The sequence below is a fragment of the Argentina silus genome (genome assembly GCF_951799395.1).
Source record: "Argentina silus genome assembly, chromosome: 16".
In the NCBI taxonomy this organism is placed as follows: domain Eukaryota; kingdom Metazoa; phylum Chordata; class Actinopteri; order Argentiniformes; family Argentinidae; genus Argentina; species Argentina silus.
The window spans coordinates 1505945-1526646 of record NC_139670.1 but is presented as its reverse complement, the minus strand read 5'-3'; the positions used below and the strand labels follow the sequence as shown (position 1 = coordinate 1526646).

At 48.7% G+C, this 20702-nt stretch overlaps 2 protein-coding genes across 2 annotated transcripts; one reads left to right on the top strand and one right to left on the bottom strand.

Annotated features, from left to right (window-relative positions):
- The first annotated feature begins 1173 nt into the window (after positions 1–1173).
- On the top strand, positions 1174–14833 carry st6galnac (ST6 (alpha-N-acetyl-neuraminyl-2,3-beta-galactosyl-1,3)-N-acetylgalactosaminide alpha-2,6-sialyltransferase). Its single transcript, XM_083687342.1, has 10 exons — positions 1174–1312; positions 2578–2989; positions 6243–6480; positions 7938–8103; positions 8866–9028; positions 9434–9572; positions 10801–10904; positions 11715–11798; positions 13072–13171; positions 13387–14833. The coding sequence occupies exons 2-10, from the start codon at positions 2826–2828 to the stop codon at positions 13555–13557; spliced, it is 1329 nt and encodes a 442-aa protein (XP_083543468.1). The 5' UTR covers positions 1174–1312; positions 2578–2825; the 3' UTR covers positions 13558–14833.
- A 1109-nt stretch (positions 14834–15942) lies between these two features.
- LOC310816692 (parvalbumin-like EF-hand-containing protein) lies at positions 15943–19591 on the bottom strand (the record flags this gene model as incomplete). Its single annotated transcript, XM_083686967.1, has 4 exons — positions 15943–16036; positions 17183–17298; positions 18494–18629; positions 19486–19591. The coding sequence occupies 4 exons, from the start codon at positions 19589–19591 to the stop codon at positions 15993–15995; spliced, it is 402 nt and encodes a 133-aa protein (XP_083543093.1). The 3' UTR covers positions 15943–15992.
- Positions 19592–20702: the final 1111 nt, after the last annotated feature.

Genomic DNA, 20702 nt, shown 5'->3' with positions numbered 1-20702 from the left:
TCGTCAATAACCTTTGGAATTGTGCACAATGATTATCCACAATAAGTTGTGGTTGTTTTTTGGATCGGGAAATAATGAATTTATAATTTTTTAACAGCACAGCATTTTAACCAATGCTCATTTAAGCACTTAGGATGATGCAATTGTGGTTGAAATGTTATTTGAAAAGCCATTACTGATAGTTCTTTAGGTTTTCCTCATTACAGACAGTAAGATTTCTGACTACCTTCATAACTCAGTCTACTCTCTGTATGAAGGCTGCTGCAGACCCTACAGCTCTCATTGTCTTTACATCTGGAAAAAGATCTCTATAGCTGACCCACTTTCCTTCTACATTTTCTCGTTCTTGCCCTCTAGCTAACTGTCTCTCTCTCTCTCTCTCTCACTCTCTCTCTCTCCCTCTCTCACTTTGACTACTAAAGCAACCAGTGGTGCGTATTGAAATTCATCTCTCCTTTCTGTAGGGGGAAGGAAACCAGACCTAGAGCAGTACACACTGCTAGTGGCTGCTCTCCCAGCGATCCCACTTGGCTTCAAGGTCCCGGCAGACTGTGGCTTTGAAGGAGAGGGGGGAGGAGAGGGGGAGGGAGGACAGGGAGGGGAGGAGGGGAGGGAGGGGGACTGGCCGTAGGGGTGAATCCGACCAGATGACTTCTTCCCTGTGTGGAAATGAGGAGGCTGTAGTCTCCAGTGTGTCTGATAGAGAGCAGGCAGCTCGTTCTCTCTGTGGGGAGAGACTTCTAAAGAACCCAGGAGACTCTCTCTCTCTCTCTCTGCATGTAGAGTCATGCCCCTGACGGTTTCTCCTGTGTTTGTGTTTATGGTTTTGTGTGTGTGTGTGTGTGTGTGTGTGTGTGTGTGTGTGTGTGTGTGTGTGTGTGTGTGTGTGTGTGTGTGTGTGTGTGTGTGTGTGTGTGTGTGTGTGTGTGTGTGTGTGTGTGTGTTGTTTAACGGCTCCATACATTGTGATCATAGGCAGGATTGTCCTCCAGTGCTGTCCTCTCATGTCTAACTTCATTGTAGCCTGTAGTTGGGGCTCTCTCTCTCCCCCCCCTCCTCCTTCCTTCCCCCTCCTCCCCTTCTCCCTCCCCTTCACACTGTTGGGGGGGAGGGAGGGAGGGGGGGTGACCAATTGCCGGCAGCTGTTGCTCATTTCACAATGGTATCGCCCATGCTGTACAGGGGCTGGCAGCAGCGCTCCAGTCTAGATAAAGAAGACTTGAAACTTGGAGGATTTCTACAGTCAGCATACGGCTAGGTAGAGGACCGGCGCTGGAGAAGACTGGCCAGAGCTGACGGGACGTTTAAACTGGTTTGTTTGATGTTGTTTTAGTGAGCTTTCTGCCGTGAGACAGGAGGGAGAGTAGTGACTTGGCTGTTTCTGAGACTTGCTTGTGAAGTGCTGATATGTCACTGGGTAAAGTCTTTTACTTTGACAAAGAAGTTTGTTGTGTTTTTTTTAATGTTATGATTTGTTTTTAGGCTTTTAGGAGAAATAATCTAATCATAGAAAACAGACTGTTTTTTTACTGAATTGAACAAAAAAAAAAAGATATTACTGCCAAGAGAATTCAAGGCTGTAAGACCTTTTTTAGGCGAGAATCATTTGTGCTGACACAATTTTCCAGTAAATGTCAGTTTTCTGAAACATGTAGAGCTGGGCTTTTCTAGGGATCACCTAGACATTCCTTCCATTCCCAGTTTATCTGGAAACAAACAAAGACAAGATAAAAAGACAAGGAAAGTTCATCTGTAACATTTGTTACATCTGCTAGTTACCTTCTGATAGATGTGTTCTATTTTCAGAAGTTTATTTGTTTCAAAATAAAATAACTTAATGTGGGGCAGTCAGAGACATTGAAGATGAAAAGTTGCTATTTGAGAACAGAGTATAGAGCCTTGGGCACTGTCCTGTGTTTACGTGTGTATTATAGATAGAGGTGAGAATTGAGGGGGGGGGAGTGGAGTCTTTGGCCATGGACATGCTAATGTCTCGAGGTCCTGGGGGGGGGGTAAGGTTTAGAGATTCAGAACAGCTCAGTTCAGCTCAGAGAGCTACTGATTTCCTGATATATCTACTCCCTCAACAGTCATCATGACTCTCTCTGTCACATCTGGTCAAGTAGGTTGGCACAAATCTGGTCAAGCAGGTTGGCACAAATCTGGTCAAGTAGGTTGGCACAAATCTGGCCAAGTAGGTTGGCACAAATCTGGTCAAGCAGGTTGGCACAAATCTGGTCAAGCGCAGGTTGGCACAAATCTGGTCAAGTAGGTTGGCACAAATCTGGCCAAGCAGGTTGGCACAAATCTGGTCAAGCAGGTTGGCACAAATCTGGTCAAGCAGGTTGGCACAAATCTGGTCAAGCAGGTCTGCTGTGTAGCTCACATGTACGCCAGGGCACTAGAAAAACAAACCCATGAAGGGAAGCTGAGATGGCGAACCTGTATGTGCACCAAGGTTTAATTAAAAGGGGATTACAGGTGCAGCTCTGTTGACATGGAAAGATAAAGTTTCACCTTCTTCTGTCTCTCTCTCTCCCTCTCTCTCTCCCCCCCCCCCCCCCCCTCCCTACCCAGACCTCCGCGTGATGAGAGCAGCCCCTGGAGTGTGAAGTCCGGAGCCCTTTGAGGAGTAATTAACCACAACCTCAGCCTCCAGCTTTACCCTGCTCTCCTCAGAAGAGTAAAAATATCCTCCTCAAGAGTGACCCCCCCCCCCCCCCCCCACACACACCTCTCTCTGTCTGCCTCCTCATGTTCCTCTGGGAGCAGCAGAGGGCAGGGGGCACACACGCAGCGTACCCTAACCCAGGGGCGGAGTCACGATGACGGGCATCGGCCTCCGAAGGAGGCTGGTCCTCTGCTTCCTGGGCGTCAGCTCCCTGCTGGCCATCTACATCCTGTGTGTCAGCCTGGAAATCCGGGTGCCCTGGCGCATGGCCGACCCGGCACCCTTCCCAGGCACGGGAGACACCCAGGGGACTAGCAGGTGAGGTCTCTTATCAGGTGATGTGTCATAAACAAGGTCAATATTGAGAAGTCGGGGAAGAAGTGTTTGACCTGGTTGACGCACTAGAGAACGTTGTGGTGAATCTACAGTCAACTTGACAATGGACTTCTTCCCACTTTTTTCCTGAAAATGTTCCTCGTCAGTCTTCTTGGTTTCCCTAACGAGCGGTCGGACAGAAGGATCTGGTTAAACTGCCGGGGATCACGCTGCAACGCTTTCAGGAACTGCTACTTTTCCCCCTGCAAGTCGTATCATTATGGTTCCCACAATGGAGCCACACAGCGCATCAGCTGGACTGAAACACAGCTCCTGAAGTTGTTCCTCTGGCGGTGGTCTCTCAGTCACATGAAACCTTGTTGTCGTAATGGGCCCTTCTCCAGATCTCTCCTTCTCCAGATCTCTCCTTCTCCAGATCTCTCCTTCTCCAGATCTCTCCTTCTCCACATCTCTCCTTCTCCAGATCTCTCCTTCTCCAGTTCTCTCCTTCTCCAGTTCTCTCCTTCTCCAGTTGGAAACACCAGCAGGGCCTAATGAGATGCCCTAAGAGGGAGAGAGAGAGAGAGAGATGGGGGGAGAGAGAGAGAGAGAGAGAGAGAGGGGGGGGGGGGGGGGGAGAGGGAGAGACGGAAGGAGAGAGAGAGACGGAAGGAGAGAGAGAGAGAGAGAGAGGGGGGGGGAGAGAGAGAGAGAAAGCTTTTTTTTCTTTCCTTTCTACATGGATCTATTTCAGACTCTAAATGATAAGTTTCAGTGGTGGGTTCTGCAGGTCTGTCATTTGGAGCTGCTGCAGCCCTCTGGTTTCACTAAGCAGGGTTTTATCTGAATGCCAGAGTCTTGGAATAACCCTGAGCTTAAGCTTTTAGTTCCAAACTACAGTTGGGCTCCTGCCAGTGCGTTTGGTGTAGGAGTCACAGAGTCTTTAATAGCTTCGTGTACATTATCTAGTGTGTGCACATTATCTACCGTGTGTACATTATCTAGCATGTGTACATTATCTAGCATGTGTACATTATCTAGCATGTGTACATTATCTAGCGTGTGTACATTATCTAGTGTGTGCACATTATCTAGCGTGTGTACATTATCTAGCGTGTGTACATTATCTAGCGTGTGTACATTATCTAGCATGTGTACATTATCTAGCATGTGTACATTATCTAGCGTGTGTACATTATCTAGTGTGTGCACATTATCTAGCGTGTGTACATTATCTACCGTGTGTACATTATCTAGCGTGCGTACATTATCTAGCGTGCGTAGATGAAAAGGCCACTGAATGACAAATGTCATCTCCATCACAGAGAGAACGGGGAAATTCCCTCTGGTTGATTACTCATATATATTATATATATATATATATATATTATATATCTACAGTACCAGTCAAAGGTTTGGACACACCGTCTCATTCAATGGTTTTTCTTTATTTTTTATTATTTTCTACATTGTAGATTAATATTGAAGACATCAAAACTATGAAGGAACACATATGTAATTATGTAGTAAACAAAAAAGTGTTAAACAAACCAGAATATGGTTTATATTTTAGATTCTTCAAAGTAGCCACCTTTTGCTTTGATGACAGCTTTGCACACTCTCTCTATATATATTTTAAAGGTAATTATTCCTTCTTCTAGCATTGTGACTGCCTATGGCCCCTGGTCCGAGCATCGATTACTTTATCTTATGATGACTGATGGATAGATGATTCACTTACTGAAACAAATGTATTTGTTGTAAGTCGCTTTGGATAAAGGCGTCTGCTAAATGCCATAAATGTAAATGCACTTCTGTACCAGCTCTGTCCAAGTTCTTTACTTGGCACCAGTCAGACTGGGACAACGGGACCAGTTAATCCTTTGATTTTCTTCTCTGTTGCTGACCATTTCCCTTTGATCTCAGTTGGGTTTTAACATGTGTGTGTGTCACGTTGGAGTGGTTGGTGGTGGGATACATTTGTGTTTCATTAGCGAGCTTTATTACAGCCTCGTCCTGCTGGGGGAGGGGGGGGGAGGGGGGGGGGGGCGTCTCCAGGATAAGAAAAAGTAATCTATGCAAGGCCAGGGGCGATTGGCAGTCACAATGCTAGAAGAAGGAATAATTACCTTTTTTTAAATGTGTGTGTATTTATATATATATATATATATATATATATATATATATATATATATTTACAGTAGAAAAACATATACAGGGGTGTAGTGGGGATGAAGAGGTCTTTAGGAGGGACAGTTAAGATGTAGCTTGAAGAGATGGGTCTTCAGTCTACGGCGGAAGATAGGTAGTGACTCTGCAGTCCTGACAGCAGTGGGAAGCTCGTTCCACCAGCGGGGTGCCGAACAGTGAAAAGCCGTGACCGAGTAGCGCGGCTGCTGCATCCACGTAGAGGCGGCGGTGCCAGGCGGCCAGCCGAGGTGGAAGAGCGGAGTGAACAGGCAGGGGTTTGGGGGCTGACCGTTGCTTGCAAGTAGGGAGGGGCTGTTCCCTTTGCCACCCGGTAGGCGAGCACCAGGGTCTTGAATCTGATGCAAGCTGCTACCGGGAGCCAGTGAAGGGTGCGGAGGAGGGGCGTGACATGGGAGAATTTGGGGAGATTGAACACCAGACGGGCATCAGCATTCTGGATGAGCTGCAGAGGCCTGATGGTGGAGGTGAAGAGACCGGCCAAGAGTACGTTGCAGTAGTCAAGGTGAGAGATCACAAATGTTTGGACCAAAAGCTGTGCTGCTTCTCTGGACGTATGGACGTATCCTTCTGATGTTGTAGAGGAAGAATCTACAGGAGCGTGCTGTCACTGTGATGTTCACCACACAGGATAAGTGGTTGTCAAGGATCACCCCAAGGTTCTTGGCTGCCTTCTCATTGTGTGTTCTATTTGGATGAACACATGAAGCGTGACCAGAGGAGGGAGGGAGGGAGGGAGGGAGGGATATCCACCTGCTGTTGTCTATTGACACACTTCAGTGGTTTGACAACCTTTGCTCATGTTCGATGAGATGTTAGTCGTAAGCTGTTTTTCTTCAGGAAAAAAAAGGGTTAGGGTGAATGTTTTCAAAGTCTTTGGAGAGACGCTTTGGAGAGATGCAAAATGTGATTGTGATTGTTATTGCCACACGACCAACCGAAGTCCAACTGACATTGAGTCAAGCGCAACAACATTTGCATCGGAACTTGAAATCAATGAGTTGAGGTGATGTGTACGAGTCATCCATTTTGTTTTGTCACCCACCAGTTCACCTGACTCTGAGGACCCTGTCGACATCAGCGCTAACCGCTGGACCCCCCAGCCCCCCGCGTTGACCTTTAACCCCAAGCTGTTATCCCCCGGAGCCAAGCCAAGCCCACCCTCAACCCAAGCTGGGGCCACCAACCCAGGCCGTGACCTGGAACCACCGCCCCCAGCCAAGCCAACGGAGCCTCCCTACATCGGAGACAGTTACACCAGCGAAGATGACTCACCAACGCAGACCGTAAGTTTACCCTGTTCTGAAACGTGACCTCACCAGATCTGTTTGTTTCAGCCATACTGTCAGACGTTGACTGATTTCCTCCCAGGGTTGTTCAGACACGCTGTTACGCACAGCCAGTGCTTTCTAAATAGAGAGAGAGAGAGAGACCGCCCCGTTATTCCAAAGAAGACAATCCCTCTTAACTGAACGAGATGTCACAGTGATGCTCTGTTGAGACCAGGGATTAGACCCCCCCCCCCCCCCCCCCCCCCCCCCAAAGGTAATCAAACTGTAATTCAAACACCTGCTTGACACGACCTGGACCGGCTCCATATTACCTCGTGTGGAGAGCAGCCTGGGTCGTGTTTGGTACCTTCTGTCCTCTAATGGTGAAACTGGACCTCTCCTAGTTCCTTCAGCCTTGATCCAGATCCTGATGTGTGATGAATGATTTCAAGTTTGCAGTTGAGGTGGAGACAGGAGATGGGTGGGTGCCAGTGGAAAAACAGGGGCCTGGTTATTTCTGCTTCATGAATGTTTAAAGGGAAATGAAGTCAAATGTCCCTGCTGGGTTTGACTGTCCCTGCTTCCTCCCTCCTAGCCTCTTGTGTGTGTCGTCAGCATATAATAATGTTGTTGCGTCAGGGAGAGAGAGGGAGGGAGAGGGAGAGGGAGAGGTAGAGGGGGGGAGAGGGGGAGAGAGAGAAAGAGAGATTACTCAAAGCTTAGACATCTCATTTTTGAGGTCGGTTGCAAAACAATTAACCAATGGAGGTCTGGCTCCATAAATTCCCATTACTCATCTGAAAATGTTGCCACAATATGGTGTTCGCCCAAGAGGAAAGACATCCTCTGGTCCATGCGGTTTATTTGACTGGATCTTCTGATATCATTTAACAGTCCGGTATGTGAAGCATATGTCCTGCCTGCATGGTCCAGCTTCATGGACAGTACATGTTGAATCCCATGTGGTTTTAATAGTGTTTCTACCTCACAGTCGATGAGAACCGTCTGGCCCCGCGAAGCGTGTAATTGGCTCCAGTGATAACCAACACCGGTAACTACATGAATAATGTTGTTAGTGAAGCAGGGAAGTGAACGAGACGTTTTAATCAGATATGGTGCACTTTGTTTTTGTTCAAGGGAGGGAGAGAGGGAGAGAGGGGGAGAGAGGGAGAGAGAGGAGAGGGAGAGGTAGAGAGAGAGGGAGAGGGAGAGGGAGAGGGAGAGAGAGAGACACACACACACACACACACACACACACACACACACACACACACATATATACACACAACATATTTTTGTTTACCACATGGTTTTTGTTATGATGAGCATTTCTCTCCCAGGATGAAACCCTCAACATCCCTCATGTCATTACTGCAGATATATAATTATGTAATTCCTCGGGGGGAGAGATGGAGGAAGTCTTGTTAGTGAAGTGTCTCTCCATCTCTTCCCCTCCACCTCTCCCCCTCTAGGACTGTCCAGACGGCATCCGCAGGAGGGTACCAGAGACCGGGTTCGGGGAGCGCTTCCTGGGTCATATCCCGGTGCTCCAGTGGGCCAAGCACGCCACCCAGGAACAGTACAAGCGCCTGACCCAGTACCCAGGAGCCCACGGCTGGGGCGGGATAAACTTCACCAGTACGTACTATACTCACTCACCTCAGCGACGGGCAAACACACTTAGAGAACGCTTAGGCAGATACTGGACTACTGGTCGATGGCCTTCACCAACGCCTCATCCAGTCTGGTGTTTGTTTAAAGTGGGGTGGGTGTGGGTGTGGGTGTGGGTGTTTGCTATTTGATATTGCAGTTGTGCAGTTGTGCAATGTATTAAAGTTTTTGTTTGCATCCAGAAATGGGAAGGATATGATTGGTCAAACAAGGATGTGTCCATAAATGACGAAGTCCACTGTGTGTTTAGCCGCGTATTCTAGCCACTCAGTGGGTTCTGAGGAGCGGTGATGAGGCCTAGGGAGATCTATGATGTCATAATAGAATGTTCTTCGTGCCGTGCTCCACCAATGAGCCACAGAGGACCACTCCCACATCTCTGGGAGAAAGGATTTGTTTTTCAGATTGGGTTCACCATTTAGAAATTACAACTTTTTATACATAGCCCCCCTATTTCAGGGCACAGAAAGTACTGGAACATAAGCTTGACAGGTGTTTCTGGTTAGTCAGGTGTGTTCCGTCACATCATTTGTGCAGGCATAACAGAGCTTCCTTCATGAGCCTCCTAACCGATCAGATTGGAATGTACGTATTTCATGCTGGAAGGCCTTTCTTGGGTCTGTGTGGGTTTGTGAAACCTGGCAAGAATTCTAAAAACCCAATCTCAAAGGTCTGAATAGGAATGTAAACAAACTGGAAGTGAAAATGTTTCCATCGTCGTGCCGACAGCTCTGGTGTCTGCCCTCTCGGTCCTCAACGCGTCGGCTAACCGGCACATGTTCGACGACTGGGATCGTCGTAGCAACGGCTCCCGCTGTGTCCGCTGTGCGGTGGTGGGCAACGGAGGCATCTTGAAGGACTCCAAAAAAGGGCGGGAAATCGATGGACACGTGTCTTCAGGTAGATGCCATCTCTCTCTCTGTCTCTCTCTCTCTCTGTGTGTGTGTGTCTCTCTCTCTCTCTCTCTCTGTGTGTCTCTCTCTCTCTCTCTTTCTGTGTGTGTGTGTGTCTCTCTCTCTGTGTCTCTCTCTCTCTCTCTTTCTGTGTGTGTGTGTGTGTGTGTGTGTGTCTCTCTCTCTCTCTTTCTGTGTGTGTGTGTGTGTGTCTCTCTCTCTCTCTTTCTGTGTGTGTGTGTGTGTCTCTCTCTCCTGTCATTCAGGATGTCCCATTCAGGGGCTCCCCGAGGGTCGGTAGTGAGGCCGCTGTGGTTGCTGTGGTTACCTGAGGGGGCGGGGGAGGGGGGGGGGGGGGCAGTGGCGGCTAAGTGGTCGTTGACTGTGTCCCTGTTGAATTCCAGGACCAACGGGGCGGTGATTAAGGGCTTCGAGGAGGATGTGGGGTCACGTACGTCCCTGTACACCTTCTCCACCAACACCATGATCAACTCCCTGCGGAGCTACGCGGCCGTGGGCTACAAGGGACCCCCCCAGTCTGAGGTAAGGACCCCCCCCCCCCCCAGTCTGAGGTAAGGACCCCCCCCCAGTCTGAGGTAAGGACCCCCCCAGTCTGAGGTAAGGACCCCCCCCAAGTCTGAGGTAAGGACCTCCCCCAGTCTGAGGTAAGGACCCCCCCCCAGTCTGAGGTAAGGACCCCCCTCCAGTCTGAGGTAAGGACCCCCCCCAACCATGTCTATACACTTGGAAACATCACTTGTGCTTCGCAAAACAGTACAGCCATTTAGATGATGATGATGATGATGATAATAATAATAATAATTCATGTTTTGTATCGTTTTCTCAGTACTCAAAGACACGACATACCATGGAGAGAACAATAATAGACAGATAAATACAAAGTAAAACAAAAGCACAGTCGGTACAAACAACAATAAAAATAGTAATCATTTAATAATTTTAATAATAATTTTAATAATTTAAAAGCAAGTTTAAAAAGATGGGTTTTGAGGGATGGTTTGAAGGAGGAGAGCGATTCTTTGGTGTGGTTTGGGAGAGTGTGGGATGAGTCTGGTAACGTTGGACCTCTCCTCTCTCCCCTCTGGATCTCCTCCCTCTCCTCTGGATCTCCTCTCTCCCCTCTGGATCTCCTCTCTCTCCTCTGGATCTCCTCCCTCTCCTCTGGATCTCCTCCCTCTCCTCCCCCTCCTCTGGATCTCCTCCCTCTCCTCTGGATCTCCTCCCTCTCCTCTGGATCTCCTCTCTCCCCTCTGGATCTCCTCTCTCTCCTCTGGATCTCCTCCCTCTCCTCTGGATCTCCTCCCTCTCCTCCCCCTCCTCTGGATCTCCTCCCTCTCCTCTGGATCTCCTCCTTCTCCTCCCTCTCCTCTGGATCTCCTCCCTCTCCTCCCTCTCCTCTGGATCTCCTCCTTCTCCTCTGGATCTCCTCTGGATCTCCTCCTTCTCCTCTGGATCTCCTCATTCTCCTCCCTCTCCTCTGGATCTCCTCCCTCTCCTCTGGATCTCCTCCTTCTCCTCCCTCTCCTCTGGATCTCCTCCTTCTCCTCCCTCTCCTCTGGATCTCCTCCCTCTCCTCTGGATCTCCTCCTTCTCCTCCCTCTCCTCTGGATCTCCTCCCTCTCCTCCCTCTCCTCTGGATCTCCTCCTTCTCCTCTGGATCTCCTCTGGATCTCCTCCTTCTCCTCCCTCTCCTCTGGATCTCCTCCCTCTCCTCCCTCTCCTCTGGATCTCCTCTCTCTCGGTGTCGTAGGAGACATGCTACGTCTTCCTGCCCGACCACGACCGTGATTATCTCCTGATGAAGGCGGCTGCCACTCACACCCCTGTAGAGCGGGGGCCGGAGGCCAGCAGCAGGTAAGACCCCGGGGGGGGGGGGGCGTAGCACACTAAGGCACATACCATATCACCGCACGGTCCCTGGTTTGATTCCGGCCATCGACATATCCTGCATGTCATCTCTCCTCTCTCTCACCCATCCTTCCTGTCAGTCTCTACTGTCTCTATCCCAATAAAGCAGAAATGCCCTAAAAACATATATTTAAAAAACAAATAAGACACTGGGGCTGGAGGGCCTCATACAGTGGCCTATTCAAGGGCCCGGCATAGACACTTTGATGGAATACAGAGCCCTCCGTAAGGCCGTAGATTGAAGACCCATCTCTTCAGGCTACATCTTAATGGTCCCTCCTAAAGACCTCTTCACCCCCGCTACCCCCCCTGTACTAACCCTACCCCATACCCTAGAGACCTCTTCACCCCCGCTACCCCCCCTGTACTAACCCTACCCCATACCCTAGAGACCTCTTCACCCCCGCTACCCCCCCTGTACTAACCCTACCCCATACCCTAGAGACCTCTTCACCCCCGCTACCCCCCCCTGTACTAACCCTACCCCATACCCTAGAGACCTCTTCACCCCCGCTACCCCCCCTGTACTAACCCTACCCCATACCCTAGAGACCTCTTCACCCCAGCTACCCCCCCTGTACTAACCCTACCCCATACCCTAGAGACCTCTTCACCCCCGCTACCCCCCCTGTACTAGGGCGCTGTGGATGTATCAGGGGAGGTACACCCAGCTAAGTGACTAATGAGTGAATAATGTTTGATTATTCATATCCGGCATGTGAACACACTCATTTCATCTCTGTAACCTTTTCCCAGGCCGCCCACGTACTTTGGTGAAAATGTGACAGCAAAGAAGCTGAAGATGTACCACCCAGACTTCATCCGGTACCTCAGAAACCGGTGAGTCGAAGCTTATTAGGCATGAAGCTGAGGAGTAGGCCTGACTGATCAAAATCAAAAGCAGAGCTCAGGTTAGACACCTGGTACCGGGGTTAAACCAAAACCTGTTTGATTAAACAAATACCTTTTTCGAAACCTGTAATTTGAGTCTCTGACGGACAAGTTCCTCACAATGATGAGAAGTCATGAAAAGAGGGCTTTTTGGCACTTCCTCATTGGAACTTCCTCATTGGCATTCTAAGTCGACGGACAGAAAAACACAAAACAACACATCCATCACGTGTTCAGGGACGAGGCTTAGAGCAACACTCCACCGTGGTTAAACAGTGTGACACCACTGGCTATGAGAGTTTCCACCCACCGCCCTCCCAGCCTCCACCCACCGCCCTCCCAGCCTCCACCCACCGCCCTCCCAGCCTCCACCTTACCGCCCCCTCCCCCCCCCCCCAGCCTCCGCCCACCACCACCCCAGCCTCCACCCACCGCCCTCCCAGCCTCCACTTGCCTCCACTTACCGCCCCCCCCCCCCCCCCCCCCCACCCAGACTTCATCCGGTACCTCAGAAACCGGTGAGTCGAAGCTTATTAGGCATGAAGCTGAGGAGTAGGCCTGACTGATCAAAATCAAAAGCAGAGCTCAGGTTAGACACCTGGTACCGGGATTAAACCAAAACCTGTTTGATTAAACAAATACCTTTTTCGAAACCTGTAATTTGAGTCTCTGACGGACAAGTTCCTCACAATGATGAGAAGTCATGAAAAGAGGGCTTTTTGGCACTTCCTCATTGGAACTTCCGGCTCGGCTGTGTATGTAAGCTAATTACCCACACGTATCTGGTTTCCATTGTTGGTGTCCGTAGGGGGACGCCGTAGCTGGTCTGGTTGGGTGGAGACTGATTAAGAAACAGCCTCCCTGGGATTTTTCGATCTTTACTTTGTTACTAATGAAGCTTGCTTTAGTTTAGGCAGGGCATTCTAAGTCGACGGACAGAAAAACACAAAACAACACATCCATCACGTGTTCAGGGACGAGGCTTAGAGCAACACTCCACCGTGGTTAAACAGTGTGACACCACTGGCTATGAGAGTTTCCACCCACCGCCCTCCCAGCCTCCACCCACCGCCCTCCCAGCCTCCACTTACCGCCCCCTCCCCCCCCCCCCAGCCTCCACCCACCACCACCCCAGCCTCCACCCACCGCCCCCCCTCCACCCACCGCCCCCCCTCCTGTCCTGTTGGCATTGACGTAATGATTAAGTGTTTTTATGGAGCAGATTCCTGCGTTCCCATGCCTTGAAGACCAAATACAAGGACATCTACCGTCCGTCCACCGGAGCTGTGATGCTGTTGGCCGCTCTGCATACATGTGACCAGGTGCGACCACACCATCAGCACATAGACACATATAACAGGCAGTTATAGCCTGGACATGTTTGCACACAGATGAACTGATAAGGTTGGTAAGGGTGTGGGACACTTGATACTGTATCCATCCTCAATGACTTAAGCTACTAACACTGGCGCGTGTGTGTGTGTGTGTGTGTGTGTGTGTGTGTGTGTGTGTGTGTGTGTGTGTGTGTCGTGTTCAGGTGAGTGCGTATGGCTTTATGACGCCTGACTACATCAACTACTCGGACCACTACTACGACAGCAGCTTCCACAAGGTGGGGTTCTTCATCAACCACGACCTGCGCATGGAGATGACCCTGTGGCAGGACCTCCACCAATCCGGCCTCATCACCCTCTACATGCGCCAGTGATCTCAGCCAATCAGACGCTGCGTCAAGTGAACTCAGCCAATCAGGCACAGAGTCAAGTGAACTCGGCCAATCAGGCGCCGCGTCAAGTGAACTCAGCCAATCAGGCACAGAGTCAAGTGAACTCAGCCAATCAGGCACTGCGTCGAGTGAACTCAGCCAATGAGGCGCTTTGGCAACAACTACCAGAGTGCCTACCATGTCTGGCCTTGCCAACCCCCCTGGGGGGGGCCCAGACCCAGAGCCACACCCACCACATCCTGACAGACGCTTAGCCAACCATGAACCGCTACACTGTTGTTGAGCTAACAAGTCAACAAGTCTGACTGACAGTTTTATTTTTTTTATTTTACCACCACAATTCTTTTTTTCTTTTTTTTTTTAATATTTCTATATTTCATACTACTTGAGCCCATTTGAGCCTTAAACCAGATCAGACGGAAAAAGGGATTTTTTGGTGGATCGTAGAGTCATCCGGATCCTTGTGTCTGTGTAGGACTGTCTGTTGTCAAGGGACAGGGCTGTCTGTTGTCAAGGGACAGGGCTGCTGCTGAATGTCCAGACACCTACTTAAAATACCCTCCCTGCCGCCCTAAATACGCCCCCCAGAGCCCCGCTGGCTGCAGTCCTGCTCTATTCTGATGTTCAGTGAGATTGTGTCTGTGTCTCTATCTTTCTCTCACCCAACCAAAGCTGAAAGTAGTAACTCATACTAACAGTTCCTTTTTTGCTTTTAGATGATTTTGTTTTGATGTTTATTGTTTTTTATTAACTTATTTGTTGTCTTTTAAAACTTTCTAACTTTTTTTTAAGCACACAAGTGTCCTTCCTCGTGCCTCGAGCCATGATGAATGGATAAGAGTTGTAATGTTATAAACACCGGTGGGCCTTTTTAATGTGAGTCGTTTGTCTGCCCCAACAAGTCGTCGCGGTAACTGGGGGAAGTATATTTGAAGTGAAGATGATGATGATGATGATGATGATGAAAAGAGGACACGTTTTCTGTGGCCTTTTCCTCGTTGCCAAAACTGGAATGGTTTCCAAGGGAACTCCTGGGGAATGTTGAGTGTGTAGCCCGGGAACATCTCAGAGCATTCTCTCTCTCTCTCTGTGTCTCTCTCTCTCTCTCTGTGTCTCTCTCTCTCTCTCTCTCTGTCTCTCTCTCTCTCTCTGTCTCTCTCTCTCTCTCTCTCTCTCTCTGTGTCTCTCTCTCTCTCTCTCTCTGTCTCTCTCTCTCTCTCTGTCTCTCTCTCTCTCTCTCTCTCTCTCTCTCTCTCAGCTTCGAATGTAAAAGGTTCAAAGGTCATGAAGAATAATAATAATTGTGCCTGCTCGCTATTAGTCATGCCGAACCCTGAAGGCCGGGAAGTACACGAGTCACACACACACACACCCACACACACACACACACACACACACACACACAGAGGGTCCCTCTGCTGTTCATCTTTGGGGTGAGAGAACAGATGAAGTAACCAAAGACACCACAGAATCAGGGACTCTGCTTTTGTTGAAATGTTTTATGCCTTTTTGAAATAACAATCATTAAATATTTCAACTAAACTGTCATTTTTCTATATTTGAAGGAGAAGCCACATAGAAGCTGCTTTGTTGACGGTCAGAAATGCCTTCTGAAGTTGTCAATGTGTCCAACTGCAATGTACATTAGTGATGAATGATCCTGTCACCTGACACGGAGAGGCTGTAGGTCTGATGGTCTAAGGGGGGGGGGCTAAGAGGGGGGGGTCTAAGAGGGGGGGTCTAAGAGGGGGGGTCTAAGAGGGGGGGGTCTAAGAGGGGGGTCCCACCATGGTGCAATGTTTAGAACGGAATGATCTGATGACACAAATCTGTTCAGGAAAATCCATTTGTATCATCTCACATTTCTTCCCACATTGCATTTAGTTTTCTATTGGTCTGTGTCTAATGTCGTTGGAGCTGCATTGTGACACGGGCCTGAGGGTTGGGGAGGACGGTGTGAGTAACACAACGTCTTTCACAATACGTTGTTGATGTTGTGGTTAGGGTTAGGTATCATTACTGGCTCAGTGCCTTGGTGAAAATATGCTCATTGTCAAAAACTCCTCCCCTTTAAGTCTGGAGGCCAACTCCTCCCCTTTAATTCTGGAGGCCAAACAAATGTTGGGGACAAGTAACAGAATACGGTTAGAACAGGAAAGGGAAGAAACGGGGGTTTCCTGTTTTCTCCCACCTTTCAGATAACAGAACACACTACAGGCTGCTGCACATGACCTACACACACACACACACACACACACACACACACAGGATTCACCATATCCACCTGCTGTTTAGAGGAAGCTAAGGTAACAAAAACAAAATGGCCATGTTTCAGCCGTAATACAGCTATACACACAACAGCTGCCTCCCCCCCCCCTTCAGAACACGGACCATCCTACGACCTTTGACCTGTGTTCCTACTTCCTGGGTTTCTTCTCCAGTTTGACCATGTCAGAGAACTCTGAAAGAGAGAGGAGGAGAGAGAGAGAGAGGGGGGGGGAGGGGGAGGGGAACGTGTGAGACCGTCTGGTTTAAATGCTGCCAAAGCCAGATCTCTGCCCAAAAATTAGTCATATATTACACTTTATCAGGCTCTGCCACACAGTAACTCCACTTCCTCTCCTCTGCCAGACACGGGGGGGGGGGGTATGAACATGTGAGCAGGGTTCAGATATTGCATCATTTTGCATGGATTGTAGTCAAATACAGGAGGGCGGTTGTGAGCATGTTAAGAGATGGTCAAGCCTGATTGGCTGTCTGACTCTCAGGCCTCCATGAGGTGGAATGGGTTTACACCAGGGGAGGCTGGTGGAGGTAGAAATCGAAGGGCGGGGCTCATTGTGATGAATGGTATCAAACACACGCGTTTGATACCATTCCTCAGTCCATTCCATGCATTATAATGAGCTTGTCCTCCGATTTCTACCTCCACCAGCCTCCCCTGGCGTAGAAGTGACATGTGCTGGTAGAAGCCTTACAAGGCCATCACTGCTCAGGTTAATGTTCTACAGATCACAAAATTTGTTTTAAGGGTTAGGCTTATTTCATTGATCGTTAGATCCGGGTTAAAATATAACTCAGTCACAATGTCATATCGATTGTGCTATCAAATGATGTTTTCACAAAATAGAACTGAACAAACTAGGGTGGACACCTTGTGCCCAATGTTTGCCCAAGAACAATAAGACACTTTATTGTGGGCTTAGAGTATTCAAGGTACCAGGATACATACAGAGCCCTGCGTAAGTGATGGGACAGTTTCTTCTTTTGGCAAAACAATTGAAATAGTCCCCCTGAAACAGGGACTATGCATAAAAAGTGGTGTGATTTCTGAATGACAAAACCAATATGTAAACAAACACCATTAAATAAACGCTGAGAATCTGTACTTTAACCGCATAGTAATTGTTTGATTGTTTGAGTGTCGAGCCGAAAGAAGACAACTTGCTTCGCTGTCCCATTACTTACGCAGGGCACTGTCCATGTATCAGAAGTCTGTGAGGACGTTTCCATTGATAAGGCAGATCAGACTTTTCCTAACCCAGGTTGTTATCTGCTGCCCCCTGGTGGCCACGGTAGGACAGTGCAGCCCGGAGCTCTTTCTCACCGCTGAAGTTGATGCGTCCGTCTCCGTCTGAGTCCGCCGCCTGGATCACGGCCTCCGCCTCCTCGTCAGACAGCGGCACGACGGGGGTCGAGCTGGGAACCGTCGATAAGATGTACCTGGCAAAAAAAACAAAACAACGTTTTCTTCTTTTCTCCAGCACTGTGACCGCCGATGGCACTGGTTCTTATCGAAGGTTTTACTGAAGACGAATGACGGGACACTAATAAACATGTTACCATGTGTGTTTGTCGATTTTTTTAAAAAATGTTTAGGGATAGATAGATCCGCTTTGAAATGAGTGAATAGCATGTAAGTTATATCAGATAGCATTGCTTACATCATTTCTAGTGCCTTTTCTTCCCCCTGCCCCTTCCTCCTGCCCCAACCCTCCTACCCTCCTGCCCCAACCCTCCTACCCTCCTACCCTAACCCTCCTACCCTCCTGCCCCAACCCTCCGCTAATTGGAGGACATGAAAAGAAACGTTTGGTTGTTTTGCCCAGCCACCCCGCCCCCTATCGGAGGACCTAAGTACTTTGTTTTATTTGAGCAGTTATTAAAAAAAATAAAAAAATAAAAAACATATATATATATATATATATATATATATATATATATATATATATATATATATATATATATATTATTACCAGTCAAAAGTTTGGACACACCTTCTCATTCAATGGTTTCTTTTTTTTAAATTATTTTCTACATTGTAGATTAATATTGAAGACATCAAAACTATGAAGGAACACATATGGAATTATGTAATAAACAAAAAAGTGTTAAACAAACCAGAATATGGTTTATATTTTAGATTCTTCAAAGTAGCCACCTTTTGCTTTGATGACAGCTTTGCACAGTCTTGGCAAGGTGTGTCCAAACTTTTGACTGGTACTGGTACTGTATACTGGTACTGGTACTGTATACTGGTACTGGTACTGGTACTGTATACTGGTACTGTATACTGGTACTGGTACTGGTACTGTATACTGGTACTGTATACTGGTACTGGTACTGGTACTGTATACTGGTACTGTATACTGGTACTGTATACTGGTACTGGTACTGGTACTGTATACTGGTACTGTATACTGGTACTGGTACTGGTACTGTATACTGGTACTGGTACTGTATACTGGTACTGGATACTGGTACTGGTACTGTATACTGGTACTGGTACTGGTACTGTATACTGGTACTGGTACTGGTACTGGTACTGTATACTGGTACTGGTACTGTATGTGTATGTTGATTTTGTGATGAATATTGAGCGCTGTTAGCATATCTCCTCAGGTCCATAAAGTCTTACTTGATCTCGTTCCACTCGATGTAGCCGCTGGCGTCTTTGTCCAGCATCTGGAAGGCCTTCTTAATGGACTCCTCCCGCTGCTCTGAGGTGTGGAACTGCCTCATGTACTCCAGGAACCGGCTGTAGTTGAAGTTACCTGTAGAGAGATGGACCAACAGTCACTCAGAGGGCTCAATGCAACCAGCAGTCACTCAGAGGGCTCAACGCAACCAGCAGTCACTCAGAGGGCTCAATGCAATCAGCAGTCACTCAGAGGGCTCAATGCAATCAGCAGTCAGCATCGCTGTAGACTGAAGAACTGAAGATCTCTTCAGGCTCCATCTTGACTGTCCCTCCTAAAGACCTCTTCACCCCCCACTAGCCCCCCTGTACAGTTTCTCTACTGTAAATACATTTTTTTTTTAAAGTAATTCTTCCTTCTTCTAGCATTTTGTGACTGCCAATAGCCCCTGGTCCTAGCATAGATTAGTTTTTCTGATGATGACTGATCTATGGATGATTCACTTATTTGAGACAAATGTACTTGCTGTAAGTTGCTTTGGATAAAGGCGTCTGCTAAATGTCAAAAATGTAAATGTAAGCATACTGTTGCTACCTGTTGTCCCCATTCAACTGTATTCTCCCATTTCACACATTGTACACACTACGGTATAACATACTATGTGTATTCTGCACTTAAAAGGACATACGCACACACACACACACACGTACACACGTACACACACACACACGCACGCATACACACACGCACATCGCAGGCCTTTATACACACCCCGCCATGATCTGTGTTATCCCTTCTCTGCTGACCCAATTCACGTTCACACCCAACAAGATTTGCCACACTTGCCTCCCTCCCTCCCTCCCTCTCTCCGTCCTCCCCTCTTCCTCTCTCCCTCCCTCCCCCGCCTCCTCCCTCCCTCCCTTCCTTCCCCCTCCTCCCTCTCCTCCCCTCTTCCCCCCCTCCTCCCCCCCCCCCCCCCCCTCAGCCTCACCCTGCAGCCTCATCTCCCGGGGGATGCGGTCTACGTCCTGGTCGCTGAGGGAAGCGCCCATGGCCAGGGCCACATTCTTCACCTGCTGACTGAAGTTGTCCGCCATTTTGTCTGTCTGCTCTGTTCTGCTGGACAGGGAGGATAGAGGAGCACAGAGTCAGGGAGAGTAGAGGAGCACAGAGTCAGGGAGAGTAGAGGAGCACAGAGTCAGGGAGGGTAGAGGAGCACAGAGTCAGGGAGAGTAGAGGAGCACAGAGTCAGGGAGGGTAGAGGAGCACAGAGTCAGGGAGAGTAGAGGAGCACAGAGTCAGGGAGAGTAGAGGAGCACAGAGTCTAATCTAGACTAATCTACTGTAGTCTCGTTACCAGACAGTTCAGACACGGCCGTCAAACTTGGCCGTCATTAAGCCAATAGAAAGAGAGATGAAAACGGACGGCGCATAGCCATTGGCTTTACCTCACATCAATCATCTTACACCCCCCCTAACCCTAACCCTAACCCTAACCCTAACCCTAACCCTAACCTTAACCCTAACCATAACCTTAACCCTAACCCTAACCTTAACCCTAACCCTAACCCAACCCTAACCCTAACCCTAACCCTAACCCTAACCTTAACCCTAACCCTAACCATAACCATAACCCAACCCTAACACTAACCCTAACCCAACCCTAACCCTAACCCTAACCCTAACCCTAACCTTAACCATAACCCAACCCTAACACTAACCCTAACCCAACCCTAACCCTAACCCAACCCCCCCCACTAACCCTAACCCCAACCCTAACCCCCCCAACCCTAACCCTAACCCTAACCCCAACCCTAACCCTAACCCCCCCCAACCCTAACCCTAACACTAACCCCCCCCAACCCTAACACTACCCGCCCCCCAACCCCAACCCTAACCCTAACCCTAACCCAACCCTAACCCTAACCTTAACCCTAACCCTAACCCTAACCCAACCCTAACACTAACCCCCCCCAACCCTAACACTAACCCCCCCCCAAGACCAAGAATTGCAATAGCCAGACATGGTTGAGCCTAGGCTAGCTTATGCTAATGCTTCAAGTCTGTTATTACGATTAGGGTAGCTTCAATGCTAATGCTAATGCTTCCAGCCGTTTGGACCTTGTTCAGGGGCCACTCAGCTGATTCTTTTTAGGTCCAGTAGCGTCAATAATGGTCCAGATCTGTCATTGACCGGTGATCTCAGCG

Bases quoted from the DNA above. Each gene is read 5' to 3' on its own strand.
- st6galnac (XM_083687342.1), top strand. From the start codon at position 2,826: ATGACGGGCATCGGCCTCCGAAGGAGGCTGGTCCTCTGCTTCCTGGGC. The intron at 2,990-6,242 runs GTGAGGTCTCTT...GTCACCCACCAG, and splicing joins GACACCCAGGGGACTAGCAG to TTCACCTGACTCTGAGGACC. The intron at 10,905-11,714 runs GTAAGACCCCGG...ACCTTTTCCCAG, and splicing joins GGGCCGGAGGCCAGCAGCAG to GCCGCCCACGTACTTTGGTG.